This window comes from Gouania willdenowi, chromosome 15 (assembly GCF_900634775.1).
Source record: "Gouania willdenowi chromosome 15, fGouWil2.1, whole genome shotgun sequence".
NCBI classification, from domain to species: domain Eukaryota; kingdom Metazoa; phylum Chordata; class Actinopteri; order Blenniiformes; family Gobiesocidae; genus Gouania; species Gouania willdenowi.
The window spans coordinates 29,111,609-29,139,520 of NC_041058.1; the positions used below are offsets into that span (position 1 = coordinate 29,111,609).

General features: G+C 38.4%; 1 protein-coding gene across 4 annotated transcripts in view; it reads right to left on the reverse strand.

Annotated features, from left to right (window-relative positions):
* The window catches only part of fancl (FA complementation group L), a 48,790-nt gene extending 24,033 nt beyond the window's left edge, over positions 1-24,757 (reverse strand). For 3 of the 4 annotated variants that reach the window (XR_003675617.1, XM_028468173.1, XM_028468175.1), the window contains exons 1-7: positions 24,429-24,757; positions 20,095-20,153; positions 17,287-17,347; positions 16,794-16,850; positions 16,387-16,484; positions 3,067-3,163; positions 638-706 (exon numbers count right to left, since the gene is read on the reverse strand). Coding sequence is in view for 3 of the 4 variants with exons in the window: in XM_028468173.1 (XP_028323974.1) it covers positions 638-706; positions 3,067-3,163; positions 16,387-16,484; positions 16,794-16,850; positions 17,287-17,347; positions 20,095-20,153; positions 24,429-24,515 (528 nt within the window). In the remaining variant the exon portion in view is untranslated. The remainder of the gene's footprint in view (positions 1-637; positions 707-3,066; positions 3,164-16,386; positions 16,485-16,793; positions 16,851-17,286; positions 17,348-20,094; positions 20,154-24,428) is intronic. The other variant, XM_028468174.1, reaches the window with a different exon arrangement.
* Positions 24,758-27,912: the final 3,155 nt, after the last annotated feature.

Sequence of the window (27,912 nt, forward strand, 5' to 3'; positions counted from 1 at the left end):
TAACACAATAAGAAATTTTTTTTGCGACAACCATGCATGTTTTGTTTTGTAAAAAATAAAGTAATAAAATGTTTATTATTTTTGCTTAGCTGTGACTATCACCAGCCCTCCCTAGGAAAGGGTAAACTCAACTTTAATAGGAGGGAAAACATCATTTGTACAGTACAGGCTAGTAAAGTTTCTATACATAAGACTCACAAATCTATAGTGTTTATAGAAATATTTTGTCATGTTGAGTGAATTCCTCAAAAACATTCCCACCAAATGGGAGCATTAAATGACACCTTAGCTTTAATAGCTTCTTACAGAGAAGCTACAGAGTAGAAAGTAGCAGCTAAGGAGCAGCAGAAAAATGGGACAAGTTGTAACAAGTTATTTCTCTAAATATTTAGCAAGTGGTTGTACTCATGATTTAAAATGATGTATTCTGATTTTTAATGCTAAAATAATACGCAGGAATACACACTATCGATGATATTTGGCCTTTATTCAGGGCTTGATAGAAATAGGGTAGTTGGTAGGGCATTGGAAAAAAACAAACAACATTAATAATGATAATAATAAGCAAAGCCTTGACAAGCTCTGACCAAAATCAAAAAAATACAAACCTAAAAGGACTCTTATAGCATGTGCATACCTGTGGTGTCCATGTGATGGCAAGACTAGTAGGCAGGTCAGATGAACATTCAGGAGCCTCTGCAGGATGCTGTGGATACAAAACATGTCATTTGATTTGAAAAGGAAAAGTCTGTAGACCAAAGACTTTTGTAAAACAAATAAACTCTCATTTCATGTGAAAAGTATGAACCAAAAGTTACACAAAACGTAAGTGAAATTATAGCTGCTGTGCAGCAATGGTCAGGGCCAGGCAATTTTACAGAAAATGGAAATGTTGCATTAACTGAGGCTTGAAGTCACAATCTTCAACACCAAGAAACATCAAATCAAAACCCATTAAAAAAGTAAATGTAAAAGGTACATGTAGCTTTACTAATTGACTAAGCCAGTGACCTGTGTGAATGACAGCAGCTGTTAGTGTTTAAAGGCAGATTTCAAACGGCTGGCAAAGATTCAGTTACTAAGACAAAAGTCTGAAAATACACATATTGCATTCAGGCAGCATGGCGATCTGTTTTTAACAATGATTTAGTGCAGCTACTACCTTTCTCTTATTTCATAATGCAACTACCCCTTTGTCCGACTACAACATTTTACTAAAAACAACAACTATAGAGCATAATGATCAAATGAATGAGTGATACACATTTTAAAGACTCTAACTTTGTAAATAAGTGGAATTAATCCATAGTCAGTGGCTCCTGAATGGATTCATTTCTTTTTATCATATCTTCCACCTGGTGTATTTTCAGTTCATGTTCTAACCAAGATCATTTTCATAATCATTATTATGATGTTTAACTAAAAATAAACATTGGAAAACCCCTTATTTTGAATGCTTTCATTTGTTAATTTTCCACTCTGTCTCTCAAGTACCCCCGTAGTGCCATTGCATACCCACATTTGAAAAACACTCCAAGTGAAAAACTGATGTTTTATTTTTACATTGACTCCAATTGTTCACACAAGAGAACAATTCAAAATGCTGTAAAAATTCAATTTTCAAGATAAAGTTCTGATATTTTTCTGATGTTTTTAGTAAAAATATGCAGGTATATTTACAATACACATATTTGCCCAGAAAAAGCGACTGTCGAGTGTCCTGTGGCTTGTCTCTTTTCACTGTTGCATTTTATAATTACATCAGTTTTTTATTCTTGCTTTACTTAGTTTATTTTATTGTTTTGCTGTTGTTTGTATTTATTGTGTACAGCAATTTGTGCCAGCTGTGGCTGCCTTAAAGAGCTCTATAAATACACTTGAGTTGAGTTGAGTATTTTTGCATATCACAATGAATCGCACTTTAAAAAAAAAAAAAATCTAAATATCAGCCCCAAGTAAAATTATCTTTACATTGGTAAATATGTTGATGCATTTAATTTAATGTTAAAATATCTATATGTGTAATTTCAAACATTTTTGTTGTTGCATTACCTGGTCAGTGTTTTTTTATTTCAAGACATTTTCAATTGTTATGGAACTTATTTAGTGAGAACTGAAGTACAAAAAAAAGGTTTAGGATTACATCCTTTTTTAAAAATATTATTTTATCAATTACATCAAATAATCTTGACATTCTTCTAAGGCAGTTGTGCTTAGAAGATAGTGAGAAAAAGATGCACGTTGTATTATTAATGACGACTGAATGGCTAAACGTTTCATGAGTAGTAAAGTGTCCTTGACTGCTGAGAAAGGCACTAGTAAATAAAATGTATTATTATTGTTATTATTTACAATGTTGTATATTGTATAGTTTGGTTTGTATCACAAAATCTTAACATGTGGCTAATAGATGCCCTACATGGCTGAAAAGGCAAGTGACTTTTGGAAAACCCTGTAAAAATACTCATGAGAAATAAAAGTTTATTGCATTTAAAAGGGTGCACTTGCATTACTACAGTAGTGGTTAATTTCAGTGTTAAAAATATTGACAATAATATCAATTATCAGCAGTAATTTGTGGGGCAATATATTGTCTAGGAAAATTTGTTATCACCACATGCCTAAAACCAGTATGTGACACTTATTGTCTTTAATTAAAAAAGAATAAAACAGAATAAATTGTGCAACATATAGAGACACAGCAGTTATGCAGATTGTGGAAGTGTAGGAGAAGTAGTATAGTAGTGGGTGGGTGTAGTAAAGCAAGATTTTCCATTCCGCTGCAGTCTATGTGAAGACGTTTTATCTATGCTACATCTCAAACACAGTGGGTTACCAGGTCTCTCCACACCCTCTCCTGTTTGACCTAAATTTAGGAGCACAGATGTAAAACGCTGATTTTTTATCAGCAAATTGAACATCACCCTATGTGTCCACTGGAGTCGGCCTGCTGGGGTTTGGGCTGTAAACCATTTTATTTCATGATACAGTATGGTGCTGACAGTAAACTTAATTATGTGCACTTGTCTGTGTGTGTCTGCAAATGAAACGTGTTGTGTGTCCTACCTTAGATGCCAGTTTGACAGTGAGGACATGTTGCCTTGCTGATGAATCCTCCGCTTTGAGTTTTAGGGTTCGGAAATCTGTGTCGATGAAGATCAGCCTAGAGATGGACACGAGCACAATACATTTGCATAATTTACCCAAAATGTTACAATACTGTTAACCTAACAGCTGCCATTATCTACAATTCATCACAGCAGTGAGTAATATTAATGCATCAACCCTAACCTAAGTTTTAATTCTTAGGGCAGACATACATGGCCACATTTGGCCCTCGGTCTAGTTTTATGCGGCCCCAAAAGTAAATGTACAAAATGACAGAAAAATACACTAAACAAGAGCAAGAATACATTAAAAAACAACAGGAAAATACAGCAAAAGACAAGAGAAAAAACACAGAAAATACTCCAAAAACACACAAAACTAATACAAAAATGAACAAAACGACAACAGTGATAAACAAAGTTACTCTGAAAAATATACAAAATTACAAAAAATGACAACTAAAGTACACCAAAAGAGAAAAAAAAAACACGGAAAAGGACTCCGCAAACCCACAGTACTAACAAACAAGCAATTACTTACTTAATAAATTACTCAAAAACAAAAAAAACGCAAAATGACAGCAACAATACACAACATGACTCCAAAAAACATATTTTACAGTAAAAATACACAAAAGGACTAAAGAAATGCACAAAATTCCTCACAATGAGCAAGACAATAACAAACATACACAGAATGAGAAAAAAACACACAAAATTACTATAGAAAAACTATTTGTTGTTTCCTGTATTAATGCTCAGATCCCTCATCTCACTATAAAAGCAAGGAATGTCTGTCTGTGTGTGTTTTCCTCAAATATAGGATCATCAGACTGCCATGAGACTTTCAACATGGCTGCTGCTTGGTTCAAGGGTTTGTGACGTCAGATTTGTTTGGACTGCAATGATACTGTTAATAAATAATTTCATAAATGCCGTTGCCCATTGTCCACTGGAGCAACAAGTCACGTGGGTGCCAGAGCAAATCACAACACGCCGTAGCCACATGAGCACCAGACCCAATCGCTGGAGAGTCGACAAATGCAGTGCATTTTTTTTTTTCAATTGCTCTAACCTTCTTCTAACCTTAACCGGCACGTACTGAAACATGATTGTTTTAAAGAGCCAATAGTGGCAAAGTGCAGCGTCCCTGGATCTCCGTTTCAACCCGTGTCGAAAGTGTGGATTTCAAACTACAAACCAGTCTTTAAATCATGTTGATAGGCCAAATAAAAGAGGAAATATGTGCGCATGTTTTTCTGTGACATTTTCTTGAGCTGTCAGTGCAGGTTCCGTGCAGGAAGACGCTGAGTGCATCTAAAATGAAAGCAAAAGTGTTGTGCAGCAAGTGCGAACAATGCTGAAATGTCACATTATAGCTTTTTCCTATTGGTTGAGAAGAACGCGGCTATTGTCCAATCAAAATGTCCACATATAGCGGCCATTTTGTTTTCAAGTGACAAGTAAACAGAGACGCACAAACAGAGACGGAGAAAGAGAGGGTGAGTTGAGAGATTTGAGATTATAGTGTTTATTACTGTGATTTGACTGTTTGGTTAGTGTGTAATGAGTGAGATTAGAGTGTAGTGTAGTGTCTAGTATATTTGTTTTTTGTTTTATATCAACACAATGAGGCTCAAGTAATTTGTCTTTCCCTGTATTTGTGATTCATACTTTTCTGTAAATAGTTGTACAAAATTGCCTGAGACATTGCTTCCATTTCACTGTAAATAGCTATATATATATATAACTGTTTTTTGATTAATCTGTATAATAGGTTTTTGAAATATATAGTCTAGATTGGCTATACAAGCATTAAAAAGGATTCGTTAAAAATGTTAGTGACTTTTATAGTAAAAAACGTTACCAAAAAAGCAAGGTTTATGGATTTCCTTATATGAATTTAAAGGTAAAATCAAACGCAAATAAAAAACAACAAAAACACCTGAGGCCCCAGAGGGTTAAGTTTTCTGTCTTGTCTTCCATGATCTATTAGTATACTTGTCTTTTACAACCTTCCCATGTTGTTTGCACTTGGTCCAGGATTTAGACACAGCTGCCTGTGAACAATATTCAATGATGATTTCACTTCTTTAAAAAGTTTGATAATCCTCTCCTTTGTTTCAACTGACATCTCTCATGTTGGAGCCATGATTCATGTCAATCTGCTTTGTGCAACAGCTCTCCAAGGTGTGAGCACTCCTTTTTAAATACAGACTAATGAGCACATTTAATCTGACGCAGGTGTTGTTTTTGGAAATGGAAACCTACAAGGTGATTCCAAAAATTTTTCCTCAGAACTGAGTGATTCCATATTTTTTCCCTCTGCTTCATCTAAGAAAGCAATTGTCATTGACTACCACCATTTTTTTTTCTTGATTTCTTTTAGGGTTTCTTAAAGCCAGAACGTTGCCATTTTCAATGAGTTTTGTGGCATGTCTGTGATCTACAGTGGGGCAAAAAAGTATTTAGTCAGCCACCAATTGTGCAAGTTCTCCCACTTAAAATGATGACAGAGGTCTGTAATTTTCATCATAGGTACACTTCAACTGTGAGAGACAGAATGTGAAAAAAAATCCAGGAATTCACATTGTAGGATTTTTAAAGAATTTATTTGTAAATTATGGTGGAAAATAAGTATTTGGTCACTTCAAACAAGAAAGATCTCTGGCTCTCACAGACCTGTAACTTCTTCTTTAAGAAGCTCTTCTGTCCTCCACTCGTTATCTGTATTAATGGCACCTGTTTGAACTCGTTATCAGTATAAAAGACACCTGTCCACAACCTCAAACAGTCAGACTCCAAACTCCACTATGGCCAAGACCAAAGAGCTGTCGAAGGACACCAGGAAAAGAATTGTAGACCTGCACCAGACTGGGAAGAGTGAATCTACAATAGGCAAGCAGCTTGGTGTAAAAAAATCAACTGTGGGAGCAATTATCAGAAAATGGAAGACATACAAGACCACTGATAATCTCCCTCGATCTGGGGCTCCACGCAAGATCTCATCCCGTGGGGTCAAAATGATCATGAGAACGGTGAGCAAAAATCCCAAAACCACACGGGGGGACCTGGTGAATGACCTGCAGAGAGCTGGGACCAAAGTAACAAAGGTTACCATCAGTAACACACTACGCCGACAGGGAATCAAATCCTGCAGTGCCTGACGTGTCCCCCTGCTTAAGCCAGTGTATGTCCAGGCCCGTCTGAAGTTTGCCAGAGAGCACATGGATGATACAGCAGAGGATTGGGAGAATGTCATGTGGTCAGATGAAACCAAAATAGAACTTTTTGGTATAAACTCAACTCGTCGTGTTTGGAGGAAGAAGAATACTGAGTTGCATCCCAAGAACACCATACCTACTGTGAAGCATGGGGGTGGAAACATCATGCTTTGGGGCTGTTTTTCTGCAAAGGGGACAGGACGACTGATCCGTGTTAAGGAAAGAATGAATGGGGCCATGTATCGTGAGATTTTGAGCCAAAACCTCCTTCCATCAGTGAGAGCTCTGAAGATGAAACGTGGCTGGGTCTTCCAGCATGACAATGATCCCAAACACACCGCCCGGGCAACGAAGGAGTGGCTCCGTAAGAAGCATTTGAAAGTCCTGGAGTGGCCTAGCCAGTCTCCAGACCTCAACCCCATAGAAAATCTGTGGAGGGAGTTGAAAGTCCGTGTTGCTCGGCGACAGCCCCAAAACATCACTGCTCTCGAGAAGATCTGCATGGAGGAATGGGCCAAAATACCAGCTACTGTGTGTGCAAACCTGTAGTAATCGTTTGACCTCTGTTATTGCCAACAAAGGTTATATTACAAAGTATTGAGTTGAATTTTTGTTATTGACCAAATACTTATTTTCCACCATAATTTACAAATAAATTCTTTAAAAATCCTACAATGTGAATTCCTGGATTTTTTTTTTCACATTCTGTCTCTCACAGTTGAAGTGTACCTATGATGAAAATTACAGACCTCTGTCATCATTTTAAGTGGGAGAACTTGCACAATTGGTGGCTGACTAAATACTTTTTTGCCCCACTGTACTTATTTTCTACAGAATAACAGAACTACATGAACATCCTCCAAGACTGGTTCTTAGGGATGTAACGATTAATCGTAAGGCAGTTAAAAATCGATTCATAGGTATCACGATTCACATCGATACTGGGAAAATTGAATCGCAGTACTTTATTTAAGCAGCAGGCGTTATCCAGAAGCATTGGCAGTGGGCGAAATCTGCTAATACTTTCTTTCTGGCCGCCTTCTACTTTTAAACATATTCATAAATGACTCCTTACCCCTTTAGCACCGAAAAAATATCTGTAATATTACGTGAATATCTGTAAGAGTCACGTTTTTCTATTAGCTCTGTCTACTAGCATAGCATCTCTTCTTCACTGCAATAATATCTGCATGTCAACCGACCACTGGGTTGCCAGCGCCCTCTGCTGGTCCAAACAAATATCTGACCTAAATACAATGAAATGACTGTTTGTTTTTAAAGTCCAATTAATAAGGCACAAAATACATTTTCAGTTGCACTTTTAAAAACAACTAATATGCAGTTTTGCATTGTTTTACTATATAACCAGAATTTAAATGAATAGGCTTTTCTTCATTTGTATTATTCCTTTATTTATTTCATTCAAGATATAATTTTAGTTAAATTGCATTGTTCTGAATAGTTTATCAAGGGACTCTTTTGACAATGAAAAATAAAAGGAAAACAATATAGTTTTTATAGGTTTTTTCCCCAAAAAAATAAAGGAATATTTTTCAGTCATAATTGGTCTACAGTCCCATTTTGTAAAAAAAATCGTGAGAGAATCGTAACGTGAACCCAGAATCGTGAATCGAATCGTATCGGGAGTTGAGTGAATCGTTACATCCCTACTGGTTCTATAAACACGTGTGCTCCATGGGCTGTTTTGAGCGTTACTATTAACTGCTCAACTGAAGTCAGGCGCGTTCACGTATCATCGAGAGTAAATTCAGTAAAAATGTAATGATGTAAGTTCCAGCAGAAGTCACAGCGGTTACACGGCAAATCAAGCAGAAAAAAGCAGACCAAGGTGGATAAGCAACAGAATAAAGTCACAAACATACTGAGGAGAAACGGGCCGCTTTGTGTCCTCGTGGATCCCCGTGACTGTGCAGGGTCCTCCACACTTACTGGTTTCAGAGGGAGAGTGATAAAACACAGGATACATTGCATGTAAACCTTAGAGAAACTTATTCAAGGTGAATTCATTTTACAGTCTGGATGTGGAGTAGTGGTTGTCCCTCTGCACTGAGCAGCTGCTGGGATCAGTACAGCCGCTAATGTGTGCTCTATGGCGGGGACGAGCTGACTGCAGCAGCTGCTGTTCAGGGCAGTAACTATAGTACAGTGACACGTGCATTCATGTTAGAGTTTCCAAAACACCAGAAAAAATCTCCAACAACATAAGACAAAGTCCATACATTTGGCACTATGTCTTTATTGAGAAAAAAAAAAAGTCGTCAGGAGCGTTCACCAGGGATGGGAATTGATAAGAATTTAGCAATTCCGAATCCATTATCAATACTGCTTATTGATTCCATTCTTCAATGATTCTCTTATCAATTCTCATTAGGTGAGGGAATTAAATAGTACAAATGGATTAGTCTAGATTCTACATACTGCAGCTTTAACTGGTTTGGGACAAACGGGGCTCTTTCTATCAGAAACTGCTGCTCTGTGAATAGGCGCCTAAACTGTGAACATACACTTCTGTCTGTTCTTTATTGCTGCACCATCAACAGACAGAGTATGTACAGTCTCTATAACAATGCGTAAATAACAATTTGTCTGAAAGCCTGAAATAATGTGTAATGATAACAGGACCACAAATGTAAAAATATGGGGAAAAATACAACACTACCACCTAGATTTGTGAGTTGAAACAGTAAATGTAACACTAAAAATGTGGTGTCTTTTCATGCCCTGAAACGGAGTTCATATTTCAAGCTTGAGTCAGCCAGTAAATCAGACCTTTTCCTCCCTGAGCTAATTATAACTTACTGAGCTAAGGACACAACTCTGATCTGTCTGGAGCATTCACCAACACTTCTGCCAGATTTATGGCTGTTTCTGCTGCTCAGCACACGGTAAAGGATTTAGTTGCACCCCCTCATCTGTCCATCTCTGCCCTAGTAAGACCTGAAGACAAAAGACTGATCTGAGACAAAGGTTCTGAAGAGTCTTCCACCAGATTTACTGGACATTACGATTAACACTCTGCACCAAGTGTGATGTGGCAGTATATCTGCCGGGGATTTATGAGTGTGTTAGGGAGGAGTGATGTGATAAGTGTGCTCTGGGAATGGCACACACACTTAGGGAAGTGATGGAATGATGGGAGACGATGTTCAATAGGCACAACTCATAAAGGACTCTTCTTGCACATACAACAGCTATCAAATCCCAAGGAGGTAGCAAAGCTTTAATGCCTTATACACACAAAGTCTGTTGGTTTATTAAAAACATTCCCCTATCATAAAAATGAGTAAAATCTATCAACTAATAACCAAATTATCAACAATACAGATTATTTGTGTGATCTCATGTCTGTTTAAAAAGAAGCAAAAAGCTTTGAAACACACATATAGTTCAAACAGCAATAAAGGCCAAACCCTGCTGTGCCATGTTTGCATTAAAAGCAATATGTAAGCAAACAAAGGGTCCAGAGTATCTAGACTCCGGGGTGGCGCAGGGGGTGGCTACTCTTGGGGACGGCGCTTGCATCCTGGGTTGTTGGGTGGCGGGGTGTTGCTGTGGGTTGCTCCGCCGGCCGGGCTGGGCGCCTTGGCCTGGTTCCCTGGGGCGCGCCTTTGCTGAGGGTGCTGCTGGTGCGGTGGGCGGGGGTGGGTCTTTGGGTTCAGCGTCTCTGGGCGTGCTCCCCCGCCGCCTGCCCGGGGACTAGGCGCGGTTCAGCGAGGCACCGCGCCGCCTTGGGCGGGGTTTGGCTGGTGGCTGAGGCCCGCTGTCCTCCGGGTTGTGCTGGCATCGAGGGTGCCTCGTGTTGGCGCGTGGGTGCTTTGGGGTGGCCTCCCTGGGGGGGGGCTCTGCTGGTGGTGTTGGAGTGGGGTTGCGGTGCCTGGCTGGGGGGGCTTGGGTTCGCCTGCCTATTGGTCCGTGGCTGGCGGAGTGGCCCTGCTTGGGCGATTGGTGGCGTCCTCTGTCATCAGGGGGGGCGGGGCCGCCCCCCTGTGGAGGGTGCTATGTTGTGGTGTTGTGCGGCCTGCCGTGCCGGTGTGGGGGGTGGGCTCGCTGGGGGGTGCTGGCATCTACGCCGGGGTTGGGGCGAGATTGCTTGGCGCTCCGGAGTGGTGCTCTTTGCTGGGGGGCGGCTCTAGCTGTTCGAGGTCGGTATCGGCCGCTTGGTAGGTCTGTCCTGCTATCTGCGGGCTGGCGGCTGCTGTTCCGCATTGGTTGTGTGCCATTGGGGTGCCTCTCTCCTGCGGTGGGGGCCACAGGTCGCTCTTGCGCCGGGGGGGCATTTCCCCGTGGCTTCTGCTGTCCGGTGGGGAGCGGGGCCTGGGCTGCTGTTCTTGCGCCGTCCGGGGCTGTGCGGTCTTGCTAGGTTGTGGCCGGTTCGTGGGCTGGGGTGGGTGGGCCTGCTGGCCTGGCTGCATCTGCGGGCCCGGAGCAGTTCCTGGGTTTGCGGTAGCGGTTTTTGCACATATACTGGTCCACGATGCACTGGCACGCCTTGGGATGTGGGATAAAATTCATACTGGGCTTAACTTTACCCTCATTAATCCCAAATACCTGCTTTAGGTATTACCACTCACTCCTTCCCCCTGTCCACAGCCACCAACTTTATAGCTAAGGTTCACACTTGTCACCATACTGGCTTGATTACACAACATAATAAGCACAATATGTTCTACAACTTCACATCTCACCCTCACTGTAAAATAATCTATTCTTCCCCACCCTTTCTATTTCCTACCTTAAGTCTCTCCTCCCTGCTCCCTCCCCCCCTCCACCTAGGTGTAACACTGCTCTCCCTTTTTATATCCTCCTTATAATAAAAGAGTTCTTACCCTTCCTTAGGGAGGGCTGGTGATGGTCACAATTAAGCAGTAAAATAAATCAATTTATTTTATTGCAATAACAAAACATGCATTGCTGTCTCATAATGATTGCACTTCTTGTAGTGTTAACCTTTGACAGCATGTGCAGACAAGGTAAAAAAAAAAAAGAAAAAGACACTCAAAAGTAATATTTGAACAAAATGGATTGCCATTAAACATACCCATTAAAAACCCAGAACAATTTGATGAATAAATCACATTACAGTTATTCTTGAGAAGTGTTACTGATTACTACCGCAATGTTGCATAACTTCCATCTGGCTTGCAGATCCTTATTTAGATATTGAAGAAATTAAGCAATATTTTATTAAAAAGTAACTAAAACCCAAAACCACTTTTTCAGCTTAAAACAAAATGTAATTGAGTATGAAGTAGTGTTAATAATAATAATAATAATAATAATAATAATAATAATAATAATACATACATACATTTTATATAATGTTTTTTTGGGGACTCAAACTCGCTTTTGATATATTGACTGATTCTTAACCAACTCTTTACATTTAAATCAAATTATTTAATTGTGGCATATTTTGTTTTAAAAACGTAAGAGTGAACCAGGTTCAGAGGTGGCAGCCATCTGCTTCCACTGGTTGGGGTTAGTGGACAGAAGGACAAACAGAAGAGGAGAGAAGGATAGACCATCCAAATAGCCCAGGCAAGTTGAGCAGTGAACCAATGATCAACTCTCACATGATCAATATGAACCCATTGTATGCAGTTTGTGGCCCTAAAACGACTGCCCAAATTACACAGCTGGTCAGCGCTGCTCTTGGGCTGAGTGGTTGGAGGAGCTGCAAATCTGTGCTCTGCTCCTCCTTGCGGCACTCACAGAAGAGGAGAGGGGAGCTGGGTTAGATTTAGAACGGAGCAGCAGATCACCTCTATGCACAGCGCTTAATTCTCTCCTCTTCCTAAGGAAGAAATCTGTGCACCTTTCCCTTTCCATCTCAAGAGGAGTTATCTTACTGAACTACCCAGAATAATTAGGGCATTTATTCCAGCAGAATAAAGTTGGGGGATAAAGGTGCCCCCCACCTCTCCTTCAGGGAGAAAACACTTTCTGACAACATCTTAAATAATTAAAAAAAAGTCCTCTGGGTGAGTCATCCATGCTGCTCTTTAGATTGCCAAAGTAGGGGCCCATGTCTCCCTATAATAGAAATAGTTATAGAAGACAAGACTGGTGCATTGCCATGTTTTCATTTCTTTTTACTTCTAGCTGAACTAGCTGCAGCTCGTGCAAGCCATGATGGACACAGCATGACAGGGAGACGTCATGCTGGGAAGACTGATGAGAACGTCCCATTTGCTACTCCTCAGCCAACTGCCGTGCTTCCAGACTGCAACGTACTGTATAAACAAATGTGCAGGGTGTGTGTGTATTTCTGATGTTCTATTTCTATGTGTTCTGCAAAATGATTCATGAACAATGAGATAAACGTGCATGCAAGGCATGTGTTTGTGGCATTAGAATCACACTGATGGCATATCCGACGGCAGATGCAAGTCATGTGCACTCTAAATACATGCACTAAATTCACAAAGCACACAGATCGATATAAGCGTAACCCTGGTTTACTGTCTTACTGTGCAAACCATGCCATTGTCATAACTAAGTGAATGTAACTACAGAAGGCCAAGTACCATTTGTGAATACATTAACTAACAGCTATTATTAGTTGCCCTAAAAATGTAACTGAAACAGGGATTTAAATATCCCTTCATGTTGGCGACTGTGCTCCTTCAGCCTCAGCCCAGCTGTAACAAACAGATACCTGCTGTCACAATGCTGTGATGGAGTGACAACAACAGGACACGAAGAGACCAAAAGCTGCATGTCTACTAAAGAGCCTGGAGAAAAAGAAGTACCAGCTGTGCCCATAATGAGCCCCGGAGCTTTCATACAGGGCTTCAAGGAAAGTGTGTGTGTGTGTGTGTGTGTGTGTGTGTGTGTGTGTGTGTGTGTGTGTGTGTGGTAACCTACTTGACCTAATTTTCATTAATTAACACATGCTTTGCCATCTCTAGCCAATTAAGATGACCACACTCCCAAAAGCAGAAATAAAGTGACATGAAGAGGGAAAGAGAGACTCACTTACCTGATCCAATCCAATCAGCAGACAGAATTACAGCTGAAAACCCCAGGTAGCTATTAGCACAACCCATACCAATTAAGACGCTAAGCGAATCTCAAGTGCTTTGGAGATTGAGGTCCAGTGTGTATAATGCCTTCAAACCGTTACACCACACTGAAAACCATGATGGTCCCATTTTCAGCAAAAAAAGCATACATACCTTCACTCGCACTCCACCCACCCCCACCCTCCAATTAAAAGCTGAGAGTCTTCAATTAGAGCTATTTGCATTATGCTAATATTATAATTGTAGCCAGGGTCATTAATAGGAAAGTGGAAAATTAGCGTAGTAGCAGAGGCAAAATCCGAGGAGGGGAGAATAAGTATATTTCATTCAACTTGTGTGCTCCCAACAGACCCCAAGCCTCCTCTTCTTCATACTTAACCATGTGTGGAAACTAAAGGCAGGCCTGTTACAGTATACAGGCTGAGTTTAATTATCTGTGACTTGGATTTAACTACAACTCAATGGAGATAAGAAAGATATCAGGAGCCATTTGTTAATGTGGATGGGTACCGAATTCTGTACTTTTATAGGTATCAACCGCATTCTGTCAGTACTAAATCAAACGCATACTTGTGACAGTCGCGGGAAAGTTGATGAATGCTGCTCTTGAAAGAGAACTGAACAAGGAACCAAGATAAACAGTAAATGTAGCTCACAGGGAAAAAAGTTTTATTTTGTGTTTGTAAAATATGATTTACAGTTTTTATTTTTACTTCATCCTCTTTTGCTTATTTGTTTTAAACTTACTTGCCCTCCATGGGCCTCCATCAACCGATGGTAATGTATTGGAGTACGCAGAGCTTGGTTTTAATTTGTGCATCTTTATGAATAATGAGAAAAACCACTGCATAGTATGGATGTACCGAATATTTGGTAACCAAATATGTTCGTCCGAATTTGAATATTGCCGTTGCTGCAGAACCAGAGGAGCAGCAGCTCCTCCTTTCCACACACAACCAGTCAGACTCTCTCCTTACCGCTCTCCGCCACCGCGTGAAAGTTGGAAGCCGTCCAATTTCGCAACTGAGTCCGTTGTTAGCGCTTTAAGCCACAAATCCGTAAACATCCCCATTGTTTCCTCCTTAGTTCACAAGCGATGCCGGGTGTCGCTGCTTAGGCTGGTGTAGCATTAGCACAGAGTGCTAACAGCTGATGTGTGTAAACATTGGGTCCGTAGCTCCAAGCAGTGACTCCCAACACGATCGGCAGCAGAAAAGGTAGTGCAGTTTGCATTTACATATATGGCAATAAAGTATAATATATATTCTATATTAAACAGCAGTGTTTGTTTTAGTTATTAAATAGTTGTAGAGGGAGGAGCTCACATTCTAAAAGGCGTGTTAGGTCACATCACCTGCCAACATGGGCAAAATCCAACACGCCCAGCTGACTTTTTACAAAATGTGGAATAACAAGGGAGGGAGGAAACATTTTTTTCAACTTTGTCTCTCTGAATGAGGCTAAAGGGATGTGATCACTGTTGCAAAACCATTATAAAGTGATTTTGAATTTCATAATACCTCCCCTTTAATGTACTTTTTATATATCTGTTATAGGAGTTGCGAATTAGCATTAGCTATACACTGCATCAGTTGCATCTTTTTGCTGCAACTATGTCTGTCTGCATTGTATCTGTCAAATAAACTAATGAATAAAATCAATGAATAAAGTTTGTATATTGAGAAAAAAATTAAATAGATTGAAGATAAATTGGGAGAATTTCTTAGTAACATCATTACAAACATTTCACAGCGTAGGGGGATCGTGAGGTGTGCAAGCAAGCATTGCCGGTATAAGAGTTGTAGGGGGGTCAATGGGCAAAATTGAAATATATAACCCTCTGACAGACAAATTTTGTTTCAGTCTTACTTTAAATTGGTGAAGGGTCATGATGAATGTTGTTAGAGGTCCTCCACTAATACATACTCAGAAACACTGTAGAGACAAAAATTTAAATGTTATTCAAAAAGACTGATTTGAAGACGCGCTTTTCAAATTAAAATTGGGTATTATGTGGGACCTGCAGTAATATTGGGACTGTTATGGACACACACCCTCCCAAACCCATGAATTTTATATTTTTCTATTGTCTTATTTAGTTAATTGTCTTTGTTTAGATTATGGAGCATACTGTTTATATTGGATGGTGATTATGGGTTCCAAAGCGTAGGTTGCACACATCAAAAAAGACCAAACCGCCCCGAGCCCGACAGAACACAGCCCGAACCCGTTTCAACTCGACAATATTCACAGCCGTACGTGCACATGTAGAATGACCTATTACCAGTTATAAACATGACGAGCAGCTTCATATGCTGCTACATGCTACGTCCTGATTGAAGCTACACCGCTTACATTGGATGGTGATTATGGTTACCAAATGGAGGATGCACAAAGGCAATATCGGGGGCAGCTATGCAGCTGCTAGAGTACTCAGGGCCCTCAGGTGAAGGCAAGGGACATCCCAGCAAATCACCTGTATTAAATAGACGGTGCGGCTGATGTATGCATTTCTGGGTTATGAGAATTAGGATTAAGAAGAGAGTTAAAACAACACGGGCAAGCCTGGGAGTGTGCAACAATTATTACGATGGTACCGATAAAAAAAAGGGAAAAAACAACAGAAAAGCCCCCTACGCTGGTTGAAACACAGCCTCTATGACATCACAGCGTAGAGAATCAAAATCACAGCGTTGGGGGCCCTACGCTCAACAGTGCTGGCGAGAACCCTGCAATTATCAACACATTAGCATACACAAAAGGGCCAAAAATTGGTACCGTTGAGTACCGATACTGAGCGGCCATATTTTAACACATCTGAGCACCAAAGTGTCTTCTAAGCAGAGGTTGAGACGGAACACAGAGTGAAAACAATGAAACCTACAAACTCTGAATTCACAAACAACTTCGGTATTATAACTCATGTCATCATGAGTACATTTATGGAGGAACTCCAATATAATTAGAAAACTTGTGTCTGATACTTCATGAGTGCGAATCAACACTCACCTGTCCCACCCAAGGGTCTCCATTTCAGAGATGAGCTGGGAGTAATACTGCGGAGGTTGGATGGAGCAGCCCCCTGGAAGGCTTCGAAGACGCAGCTCCTACCAAGACATATAGACAATTTCTTTTTTTAAGTCCAGAATATGAATGCACATCATATTCCTATTTTTTTTATTTTTTTACGTGAACAATGAATACACGATAATAAAGCACGAATGAGCCATAGCCAGACAGTATGCCTTCCTTTAGCGGACAGAAATGTTCATTGATCACACCAAACACTCATGTGCATGCGTGCTTCACAATCAAGGCTATTGATAGCGCGTAGAATGGGATCCCATTTACTTCTGTATTCATAAAGCAACAATGTCAAAGTGACCGAACTAACCACTGTGTCATTCTTCTCTCACCAAGACAGTCTTTAGTTCCAGAATGAAAGTGACAAGATCAGCGGACTGCTGCAGCCTCTGCAACGAGTCCAAAAAGAGAGAAAAGACATCCTTGAAAGGAGGCATAATGAAGTGACAGTGTCTATTTTTTTCCTCTAGTCAGCCATTCAAATCAAACACAGTGTTTGTGATTAATGGGGGCTGCCACCAGCTTCAATAATTAATGATAGCTTAAAGGCTGTGAAAATAATGAACTTTGTAACCAGGGGCTAAATATCAATCTCGTCCACATAACCCTGAGGGGGCACATAACAAATAGGGACATTTTCCAGACGATGTTAATTAAACTGAAAAATATTTTTCTCTGCCTCTGAGAGAAGCGAGCCTGATGGGTAAGAGAGAGCGACCACCAGAAGAAGACGCCACCAACTCAAAGCAACCGATGCAACTAAACAAATAACTAAATACAGTATAAACATGATGATATGACAATCAACAAATATTTTCACCGTACCTGTTTCACTACATGCTCGTATCCACGCAACAGGTGTTTGAACTGCCAGGAGCAGTAAAACCTACAACAAGAAAGAAAACAACACTGCTTTAGACTACAGAGAGTAATAATAATCAAAATAATCATCATCAGGGGTGGGGTCAATTACATTTTTCAGTTGCAATTACATTTTCAATTATCCATGTTCAATTACAATGCAATTACAATTACAGTGACCCGCATTTTTCCAATTACAATTAAATTACAATTATTTTCCCCTCTAATAGTAGATTACAATAGGTTTTCAAATACTAAAGTTCAATTACAATATATCACAATTACTGAGCCTGAAATAAATAACCTAATAAAAGCTAACCTTCCTCTTGTGTTAGCGTCTCTTATAATAACGGGTCCTAAATCAGCTAAAATACACTCAAAACAAATATCAACATCTAATTTATTTCCTATCTATTGGTTAACTTATTAGGCTTCCTAATCAATGAAAATATAGGTTTTAATATTTTTGGTGTGGGCGTCTGAGCCTTTTTTGTGTCAGTATAACCCTGATATATAACATTTTAATAATTGTTATTATTTCTGTAGAATGTTTGACTTTTAGCTTTTGTCCTATAAGCTGTTGCAAGTTATGTTTAGAATAATATTTTTACCTTTAAATATTCACAAAAGCTGCTGCATTTGAACATTTTTCATTTTCGCACTACAAGGAAACTTAAAACTCAGGACACTTTATTAGTTATTTAAGGTGTTTTGTACTGTAGATTATTATTTTATAATCTATCTACCCTGTGATTTTATTTATTTGTAAAACCAAAACACTGCTGTGAACTTTATTTTTAGGCAAAGAGCTCCAAACAGGTCTGCAGTGTAACCTGTTGGACACGTTTATTTTGTTTTTAAGATGTGAAAAATGAAAGACTAAAGGAACTGATATCATTTAGCATTTTGGACAGCAATGTTCTAAACTTATATCTGAGTTAACTGCCTCATGTGCAGTTTAAACAACACGATTGTATTGTTTCACAGGTATTGTTGAATATTTTACAATTAAATAAGATTGGAACATTCAAAGTATGTGATGTCAGTTATGAAAGAAAAGAATCGGGATCGGCCAAAATCTGTATCAGCCAGTCAGGCTTTTTTTTTTAAAAAAAAGGCGCACCCCCAAGATATATATATATATATATATAGATATTGATATATATACTGTATCTTGAATCTCGATATATCGCTCAGCTCTACTTCCTACATCATAAAACAGCCTAAATGAAAACATAAATGTGTATATGCAGCACATTTGTTTATTTAATATTACAGTTCATATACTGTACAAGTCAACACATTGCATATTTAATTTCACGTTGCTTGTCTTTAAGTTAGACATTAACATTTCATTTTCATTATACAGTATATTTTCTTTAAATTTCTCATGCTCACTCATGTGGTTCTCTGGTATTCACTAATAGCTTATTAGACACATTTGTTGCAGACTTTACATCCTTTAACATTTTTTTAAAGAAGTGTATATTTGTGGCGCTTGTGATTGGCTGATTTTTCATGGTGACTTACTTTGTTCCATCCCCTGTGAGAGACGTTAAAATCTCAGTTATTAATCTAACAGAAAGTGTAACTGTGTCCCATCCTGCTGCTCTTTAGGAAATTAAACTTTCCGTCACATTTTCCAAGGTATTTACATGAGTTCTTTGTTTTTTTTTTTCTTTTTCATCATCTCTCTTCTGAGTTGTTTCCAGGTTTGTTGCCGCTGTCTGCACTAATCTCGCGAGAAATGCCACTCAGGCCATTTTAGGTGGTATTTCTCCTGAGGCTAGTGACAGCGTTCAGTTTGGAAAGACAGGTGATTATTATCTATTTATTAATATGAATACTACGGTGGCTGGGAAGTGTCAGGTGAATGCATTTACAGAAACGAACACGAATGTACACAGGTCACAACACGAATGCAAACCTGCCACAACGGAGGTGTTTCCGACCGACAGGTATTACAGTCGGACAGTCGGACGGGTAATATGATATGATAGCCTGATATGAAAAATTAAAGAGTATCCTAATCAACTTTCACTTAGTTTCATACGTGTTTCGATGTCTCCTTCTTGTTCTTCTCTGTTCTGGTGGGTTAAAAACATCCGCCAGAAACCTGTCCGTCTGTATTACCGGTCTGTCGGAAACACTTCCGTTGCGGAAACCCGGTGGCTGGGAAGTGTCAGGTGAATGCATTTACAGAAAAGAACACAAATGCAAAAAGGTCACAACACGAATGCAAAATGGCCACAACGGAAGTGTTTCCGACAGACCGGTATTACAGACGGACACGTTTCTGGCGGATGTTTTTAACCCACCAGAACAGAGAAGAACAAGAAGAAGACATCGAAACACGTATGAAAGTAAGTGAAAGTTGATTAGGATACTCTTATATTTTTCATATCAGGCTATCATATCATAATACCCGTCTGACTGTAATACCGGTTCGTCGGAAACACTTCCGTTGTGGCCGGTTTGCATTCGTGTTGTGACCGGTTTGCATTTGTGTTCGTTTCTGTAAATGCATTCACCTGACACTTCCCAGCCACCGTAGAATACTAATACGAGACGATGGAAAGAGGGGTAAAATACACAAATACCCAAAACGGGATACTTGACAGGTATAATTAACCTCAACAGATTTTTCAAATTACAATTACAATCAAAATTATGCCATAATTGTAATTAATTACCAATTACACAATTATAATTGACCCCAACCCTGATCATCGTCATTGTGTGTATTGAGAAAAACTGATAAATAGTTTGTACTTGGCCTGTTTCAGCTGCTGGTCTGGTGGTAGCACAATCCTTATTCTGAAGTCTCTCCCCTGCACAAAACAGCAAATATTCAAGTTAAACACTTTGATGTAGAGCAACATGAATCTAACGTAGGATTAAACGGCCTTTAGATGGGGAGAGGCCGCACATAAAATCAGTCTTAGTATTAATAAACATTCTAATTGTTCGGCCTTTATCACACAAAACAATTACACAAACTAGGCCTGGGAGACCGATTTTTTTTATTTTTAGATTAATTCAAGTTTATTGTTGTGGATGATTTAAAAATAAAAAATCAGACTTTTTTCTTCTCTTTGTAAACTGTACTTTTTGTCCCTGTGGGCTTCCGTAGCTCCCCCCGTTGTTTTTCTCAAATGCACACACAGCAACAACACGGCTAACGAGAGTGAAACAGAGAACAGAGAATTGCTGCGTTTTATAGACTGCCAAAAGTTATAACAGATCAGGGAAGAACAATGTCTGCCATTTATAGTCAGTAGTTCTACATCAGGAGAGCAGTGACATGAGACTTGCTCACCATTGTTGCACCAGTTTTTATTGGTGTATATGTAAACACCGCTGACCTCATCTCCCGTCTTACATTTAAATCCAGCTTCAGGTAGTCCAGTTTGTTCTCCAGATAATGGACATTAGAACACAGGATGGAAGGAAGCAGCATTCTTTGAGGATTAGCTTTTAGCCTGATTGCTGCTTCCTAGGCCCCTGGATGTAGTCAGCGTAGCAATCCGAGGTTCGAGGTCCAGAGAAGTCACATCTAAAGACGATAACTGTTTGATTTACCTAAATCTAGGATTGCCTGGTGGTCGTATACTATTTTACACGCTGCAGGTTCACTGTGAAATTATTAGGACTGACTGAGTTATCTGCCGATATACAGTATAGCCTCTGCAGCCGCAGCCTTCCAAACTTCTGCAGTGAAATCCAGGTATTGACGATATCAGGATACAAAATAGACGGAAGACTCTTCAGGTCGTCATTGATGGATCTGCACCACCAATAAACCATATTTTTTTTCCAAATATCGTGCCCTTTCCTGCGGACCAAGTCCTTCCTGTATGCCTTTGCATCTATAAAGTATTTTGAGGAGCTTTTCTGTGATTTATCCATCGCAGACCACACGTCTGTGCGCCTCCAACATGTAGTATCAACAACCGCTTACCTCCAGCATGGCCGTGCATCTGGGTTACTACCCAGAAAATGACATCGGTGAAAACCCTCTATAGTATCATCAGTTGTTTGGAATTGGTTTTAGTTTGTGGTGGTGGCAGATGTGCAACAAGTGAGTGCAGCTGCAAGGTTGAAGGTCTAAAGCCCGCTGCAACAAAAGACAGAAGCACAACTAACGTATTCCAGCATCTTAAACAGAGGCGTCCAGCCGAGTGGGAGACACTGCACTTTAAGGGCCTGTACTACGGGCTTCACCTAACCAAACATTGTAAGTCAGAGAGAAGCTATACTACGAAACAAGCTATCAACTCTCTAAGTTAAGCGAGGTAATTTTAGCCTGGTTACGTGACATTACAGCGTCAGACCAATCACAATCACTGAAAAACTGTAGAGCAACTTACGTCACGGTTGACAAATAATTCTTTAAAAAGAAGAAGACTTAAAAACAATAATTCAAAGCAAAAACAACAGTGTTGCTGCAGAAAAAGCATGAAAGAATGCAGAAATTGATGAGTGTTAATGCTTAAATTAGTGAGATTATGAACGGAGAATAAACAGACACTCTGATGAGTTTCACTTCGGGAAAAATCTAATTTTTTTGTGAAAAAATGTTATTTTTAGGCAATATCGCCCAGCCTTACACAAACATTTAGTAAGAACTAGATAATTAAGGCATCAATGATTAAAATATATTTTAACAAATCAGCACAATACAACAGCTAAGAGTTATGATTACTTGTCATTTGTTTCTTTAAAAAAAAAAACTAATAAAAAAACTGCATGGCAATTTTGCTCTTTTAGGCCATTTGAGGTGCAAAGTGTGTACGTTTGCTTCCTCACAGGATAAAGGTTGTGGGTTCAAGCCTTTTCTAGATAGTCATACCAAGGATTCCCCGATAGTGAATTTCCAATTATTATTTTTACTCATTCAAGCCATTGAGATGTGGAACTGCTTTAAGCCTAAAATGTAACTTTTTTTTTTCTTTGCACCAATATCTTGCATTAATGCATATTAGGTCCACAGTTATTCTGCTGCAGTACTGACAGAATTATCTTATCACTTTGCATTGGTCAGGAAATCAGTGAAGAAACGTGTAACTGTTAGATGTTACATGTTGCCCTGGCTACCTCACACTGATAGTCATCATCATCCAAGATGAAGAATGAATGATCTTTCTCGATTTTACTGGATATTACTTCATGTTTACTGGATGATTAAATGATTGCTAGCAGAGTAGTTTGACCTTTTAGCAATGGTGGGAGTTTTGATGCGTAATTAGGAAATCATACTGTGCACACTGATGATGTCGTCATTCACCAACACTTTTTTATGACCAGGTCTTGTACTGTGGAAACATTAAATGACTTTCAGGGACTTTAAGGTAACTTGTGTGACTTATTTAGAGCCGCTGAAGAGAGGGTATTAAAAAACAAATAATAACGAAGCACAGAATCAAAAATACTTTAATATTCCTAGGGGGACCTGGTATCTAAATGCTTTGATTTATACAATCACACAGTTCAAATCACATCATACAAGTAATTAATATTTTTCATGAAGTACAGTCAAACAGCGTCCTTCTTAATGATGTTTCCATAATTCTGAGATATATATTTTATAGCTTATTTTGCATTAAAATATTTGTTTTAGGAGTTGCTGCTTTCACTACTTCTCAGAAGAGCATGAAAAGAACAGTTAGATGATCACTGAGTGCATCCTAACCCAGGCCTTCCCCTAAACAAGCCACACTACAGAACTCACTCACACGTGCTGTCTCTTAGAGGAGAAGAAGCCAAAAGGGACACATATTGTGCAGTTGTTTGTAAATGTCCCATTGTGTATTTTTTCTTCCTCTTTTTTTGTTTTTGTTCCTTTGTGTATTTTTCAGTAATTTTGGATGTCTTTCTGAGTCATTTTGTGATTTTTTTTTGGTATGTATGTTGTTCTTTTGTTTATTTTTAGTCTTTATCTATTTCTGTTTTCTTTTTGTGTCCTTTTGTGTATTTTTTGTTGTTCTTTTGTGTATTTTTTGTTGTTCTTTTGTGTATTTTTTTTTGTTGTTCTTTTGTGTATTTCTCCATTTGTTTGTACATTTTTTTGTGTTCTTTCATATATTTTTGTTGTCCCATTGTGCATTTGTTTCTCTTTTTGTGTATGTTGTTGTCCTATTAAGTAGTTGTGTTGTTCTTTTGTGCATTTCTTTGTTAATTTGTGTTTCTGCAGTAATTTTGTGTGTGTGTATATATATATATATATATATATATATATATATATATATATATATATATATATATATATATATATATATATATATTATAAACCCAGAATTGTCTTTCTGGTCAGACTTTAATTTAATTAAAACTATTGAGATTTATATCGTATATCGTCATTTGGAGAAAAAATATTGAGAAATTAATTTTTATTGCCCAGCTCTACTAACATGAATTAATTATACGGATTAAACCCACCAATGCAATATGCACAACAGTAGCATTGCATTACATTTTAAGCACAACCAAAATAATTGACTGCTTCCACTGTTCCACCCTCACTCCCTCTCCCGTGTCCCCTTCCCCCTCACCAAGATGTAACAATATTTTGTTTCATAATACTAAATATGAAAAATATATGAATTTTTTTCAAATTCCTCACTTGAGTGACCCCTTTATGGGACACACTTACAAAGCAGTCCCTCCCTAATTGGTGATGCACAACATTTGTAATTTAAACACACATCCGATCCGTGCATCACTAACTAATCATTGAGCTTACACGATGTATAAGCAAACACGTCTATTAGGAATGTGCTGGTGCTTTGCCATAATCTTTAAAAAAATATTAGGATTTGTTTAACTTTTTTTTTTTTTTTCTCACGTAGGCTTGAAATAGTAGGCGTTTAATATAAGCCCTGATGAGATCATCATGGTAGATCATAGATGTATAAATGTAAACATGTATGCTTCTTTCACTGGCCGATTACTGAAGCAACTTTTGAAGATTAAATTCGTGCAATGACATAATAGTTAACCATAATAGAAGGTGCATTTACATTGAGTTTTTTCTTGTTTTATTAGCTTTTTCTAAGTAGTTTGTTAGCAGCAACGCCACACATTCACAGCTAACCACAATAGTTTACCTGCACAGAGATGAATCCATCATAGGCACTTTTGTGCTTGTTGACAGGCAGAAGCAGCGGGTTGTCCTCAACCAAAAAGTCCTCCATGACCTTTATTCTGACTGAAACACAGACAGCCTCCTAGCATATGAAGATCAATGGGTAGCGGAAGCTCTGTGTTTACGTTCTTACAGGCTTGGTACAATCCCCCCGAAAAGTCTGTCGTATGACACGGGTGTATACAGCGTGAACTAAGGCATAGGTTGACGCTAAACATGACAAAGAAAACTACAATCGGAGAGCAAAAGTCCGTCTCCGTCCCGCCATGAACACCAAACACTAAACGTCACGCAGCTGCATTCACTGACTAAAGAAAATAATCGGAATTGAGGAACTCGCATTTCAGGGATAAATGTGTTCGTTTACTTTAAACTGAAAATTTTCCTGAAAGGATTACATAAAAGCAATATGCTGTATGATTATTTATTATTATTATTATTATTATTATTATTATTATTATTATTATTATTATTATTATTATTATTATTATTATTATTTATCTATTTTACAAGTATGTCCTGGTCAATGCATGTATTTATTTATTTTAATTTTTATTTCCACATAGTTTATTTTGGCCATTTTTAAGGTGATAAAACATACATCACGCTGCTTAATAGTGATCCACGTCAGCATGAACATTAAGTTTCACGTGGTATCTTTTTTTTTAGAATTTTTTTTTTTTTAACATTCCTCTTTTTCTGTTTAAGGATGTTTATATATTATCGTAATTATTAATTACCATGTTAGCACTACTTTTCAGCATCAGGTTAAAACATCTAATTTTGTGGCAGCTTTATCAAACAATTGTTGTTTTCCATAACTTTGCATGAACAGGTCAATTTGCAAGAAAATCAAAAATTACCTTGAAATCTATTACAATCGTGCAACAAGTGCTTGGATTCACAACAATTTAATATATGGATTATCACATTTTTAAGATTTTCAGTGCAGAGAATAATCACCAGAGCATAAGTTTAGGTTTTTGCAACAAAAACAAAAATATAAAAAATAAATAGATGGTATTTTTCCTGTAGGAATCTTCTGAATTCATGAATCACAATCTGAAAGGGGAAAGTTTACTGCAGTGCAGAAAAAGACCCAACTGTGTTGTATGTCAATTAGGACATAAGCGTCCCTTTAATTAAATTTTAGAATTGTAGAAAAAATAGACAGCATATTTTATAAATATGTGATGCAATACAATACTGATTACTTGTGCCAACAAACGGATCACTTTACACATTTAAGATTTTTGGGTAAACACTGTGGGCCATTATCGGAGCGAAGGTATTGGCAAATGTGTATTGTGTTCCATAAATGGCGCCTCTGGATTGGATGTGTTCTTACTTGTAACTTTTGCAAGACTACTGCCACATAATAGTCACATACGATGCAAGTTATATATTTGTACGTAGAGATACCACCAGGGGACGGAAGCACAAGCACTGTTACTGTTTTAAACGGTACCTGTAGTGAATTTTAATTTCAAGTTCTATCAAAAGATCATAGATAATAGTAGGGGTCTTGACGGGTTATTTTCTTAAAGGGATCCTCCACTGTTTTTACAAATGTACCCTAAAACCTTTGAAATGTCCTTAAAATCGCTGCCAAACAAAACGCATTATTTTGCAGCATATTTGTTTTATTAACCTTTAAAAATGGGACTATTTTACCGTTTGATGTGAAAAAGTCGACGTAAACCTCTTTTGTTTACCGAAATTTGATAAACAAAATCCATGACCCCAAAAAATCTTCGACTGCAGGCGCAGGGGCGACAGTTCCAACTCTGCTGTTTTGTGGCATGAAGAAGAGAAGAAGAGTTCCGGGGTGCATGTAAATACAGGCAAATCGGTAATGGAGAAAACAATTAAAGGTGTTCATTTTCAGTTTTCCATTTTCTGTACCGAAGCAAAAGAGCTTGAATTTGAAAAACAAGGCGTTTTCTGTTTTTTCATTTTGGTTTTGGAAACAAATATCAAATAATGAGTGTTTTTTTTTAGTTTTTCATGATTTTGTTACATAATGAAAAACGAATGAATGAATAATACACGGATTTAGAGCTCTGTGTTTATTTTGTGACTCAAAGCAGTGGAAAAAGGCAGAGTTGACTGAGTTATCAACTTTGGTACAAATGGTACTGTGGAGATTTAGAAAATTGCTTTTATCTACAAATTCGATTAATCAATTAAATAGATTTTTAGCCCAGCCATAACCTGCTGTTTTAACAACTTGAACTGATGTTCTTTTTCTGTTGCAGTATTAGCAGTGGTTTACAGTGTGCTGTTTGTACAAATACCTCGATACAATATTACAGTACGGTACAATACGAGCAGTTAGGAGTTAAAGAACATGCTCAACATCCCAGTTTTGAGCAACCGGTGACCTTCGATTACAAGCCTGCTTCCTTAACCGTTACGCCACCACCACAATAACTAAGGTGGTATGATCCATTGTTGTAAAGAAACTGTGTCTGTGTAATACAATCTGTCTGTCCGTATTTTAATTTATCTGTATATTGAACAATCTATAAAACCATCTCTGTGCACTACACAACACAAGGCAAGACAAGGCAAGGCAAATTTATTTGTATAGCGCATTTCATACTCAAGGCAACTCAATGTGCTTTACATGATAAAACATTCAATGTGCTTTACATGATAAAACATTCAATTGTTTAAAATCAATAAGAACATTTAAAATCATCTGTAAAATCAATTAAAATCATCAGTAAAATCAATTAAAATCATCAGTAAAATCATCAACAAACACATGACATCAACAACATGACCAAAAATCTCTCTCTCAATCATATGCAGTAGAGAAAAAAAGTGCCTTTAATTTTGATTTCAAAATGTTCACATTAGATTCTGACTTCAGTTCTGCTGGCAGTTTGTTCCACTTCTTTGCAGCATAACAACTAAACGCAGCATCACCATGTTTACTGTGAGCTCTGGGCTCCACTATCTGACCTGTGTCCATAGATCTGAGAGACCTGTTGGGTTCATACCTGACAAACATGTCACTGATGTATTCTGGACCAAACCCATTCACAGATTTATACACCAGCAGCAGAACTTTAAAGTCTATTCTGAGGCTGACTGGGAGCCAGTGTAAAGACTTTAAAACTGGAGTAATGTGCTCTGACCTCTTTGTTCTGGTTAAGACCCGAGCTGCAGCGTTCTGAATAGGGATGTAACGATTAATCGTAAGGCAGTTAAAAATCGATTCATAGGTATCACGGTTGATATCGATTTTCTGACAAATGAATCGCAGTACTTTTTTTAACCAACAGAGGGCGCTATCCGGAAGTGTTGGCGGCGGGCGGAGTCTGCTAATACTTTCTTTCTGGCTGCCTTCCACTCTTTAATATGTTAATAAATGATTCATTACCCCTTAAGCACCGAAAGAATATCTGTAATGTTACTTGAAAATCTGTAAAAGTCAC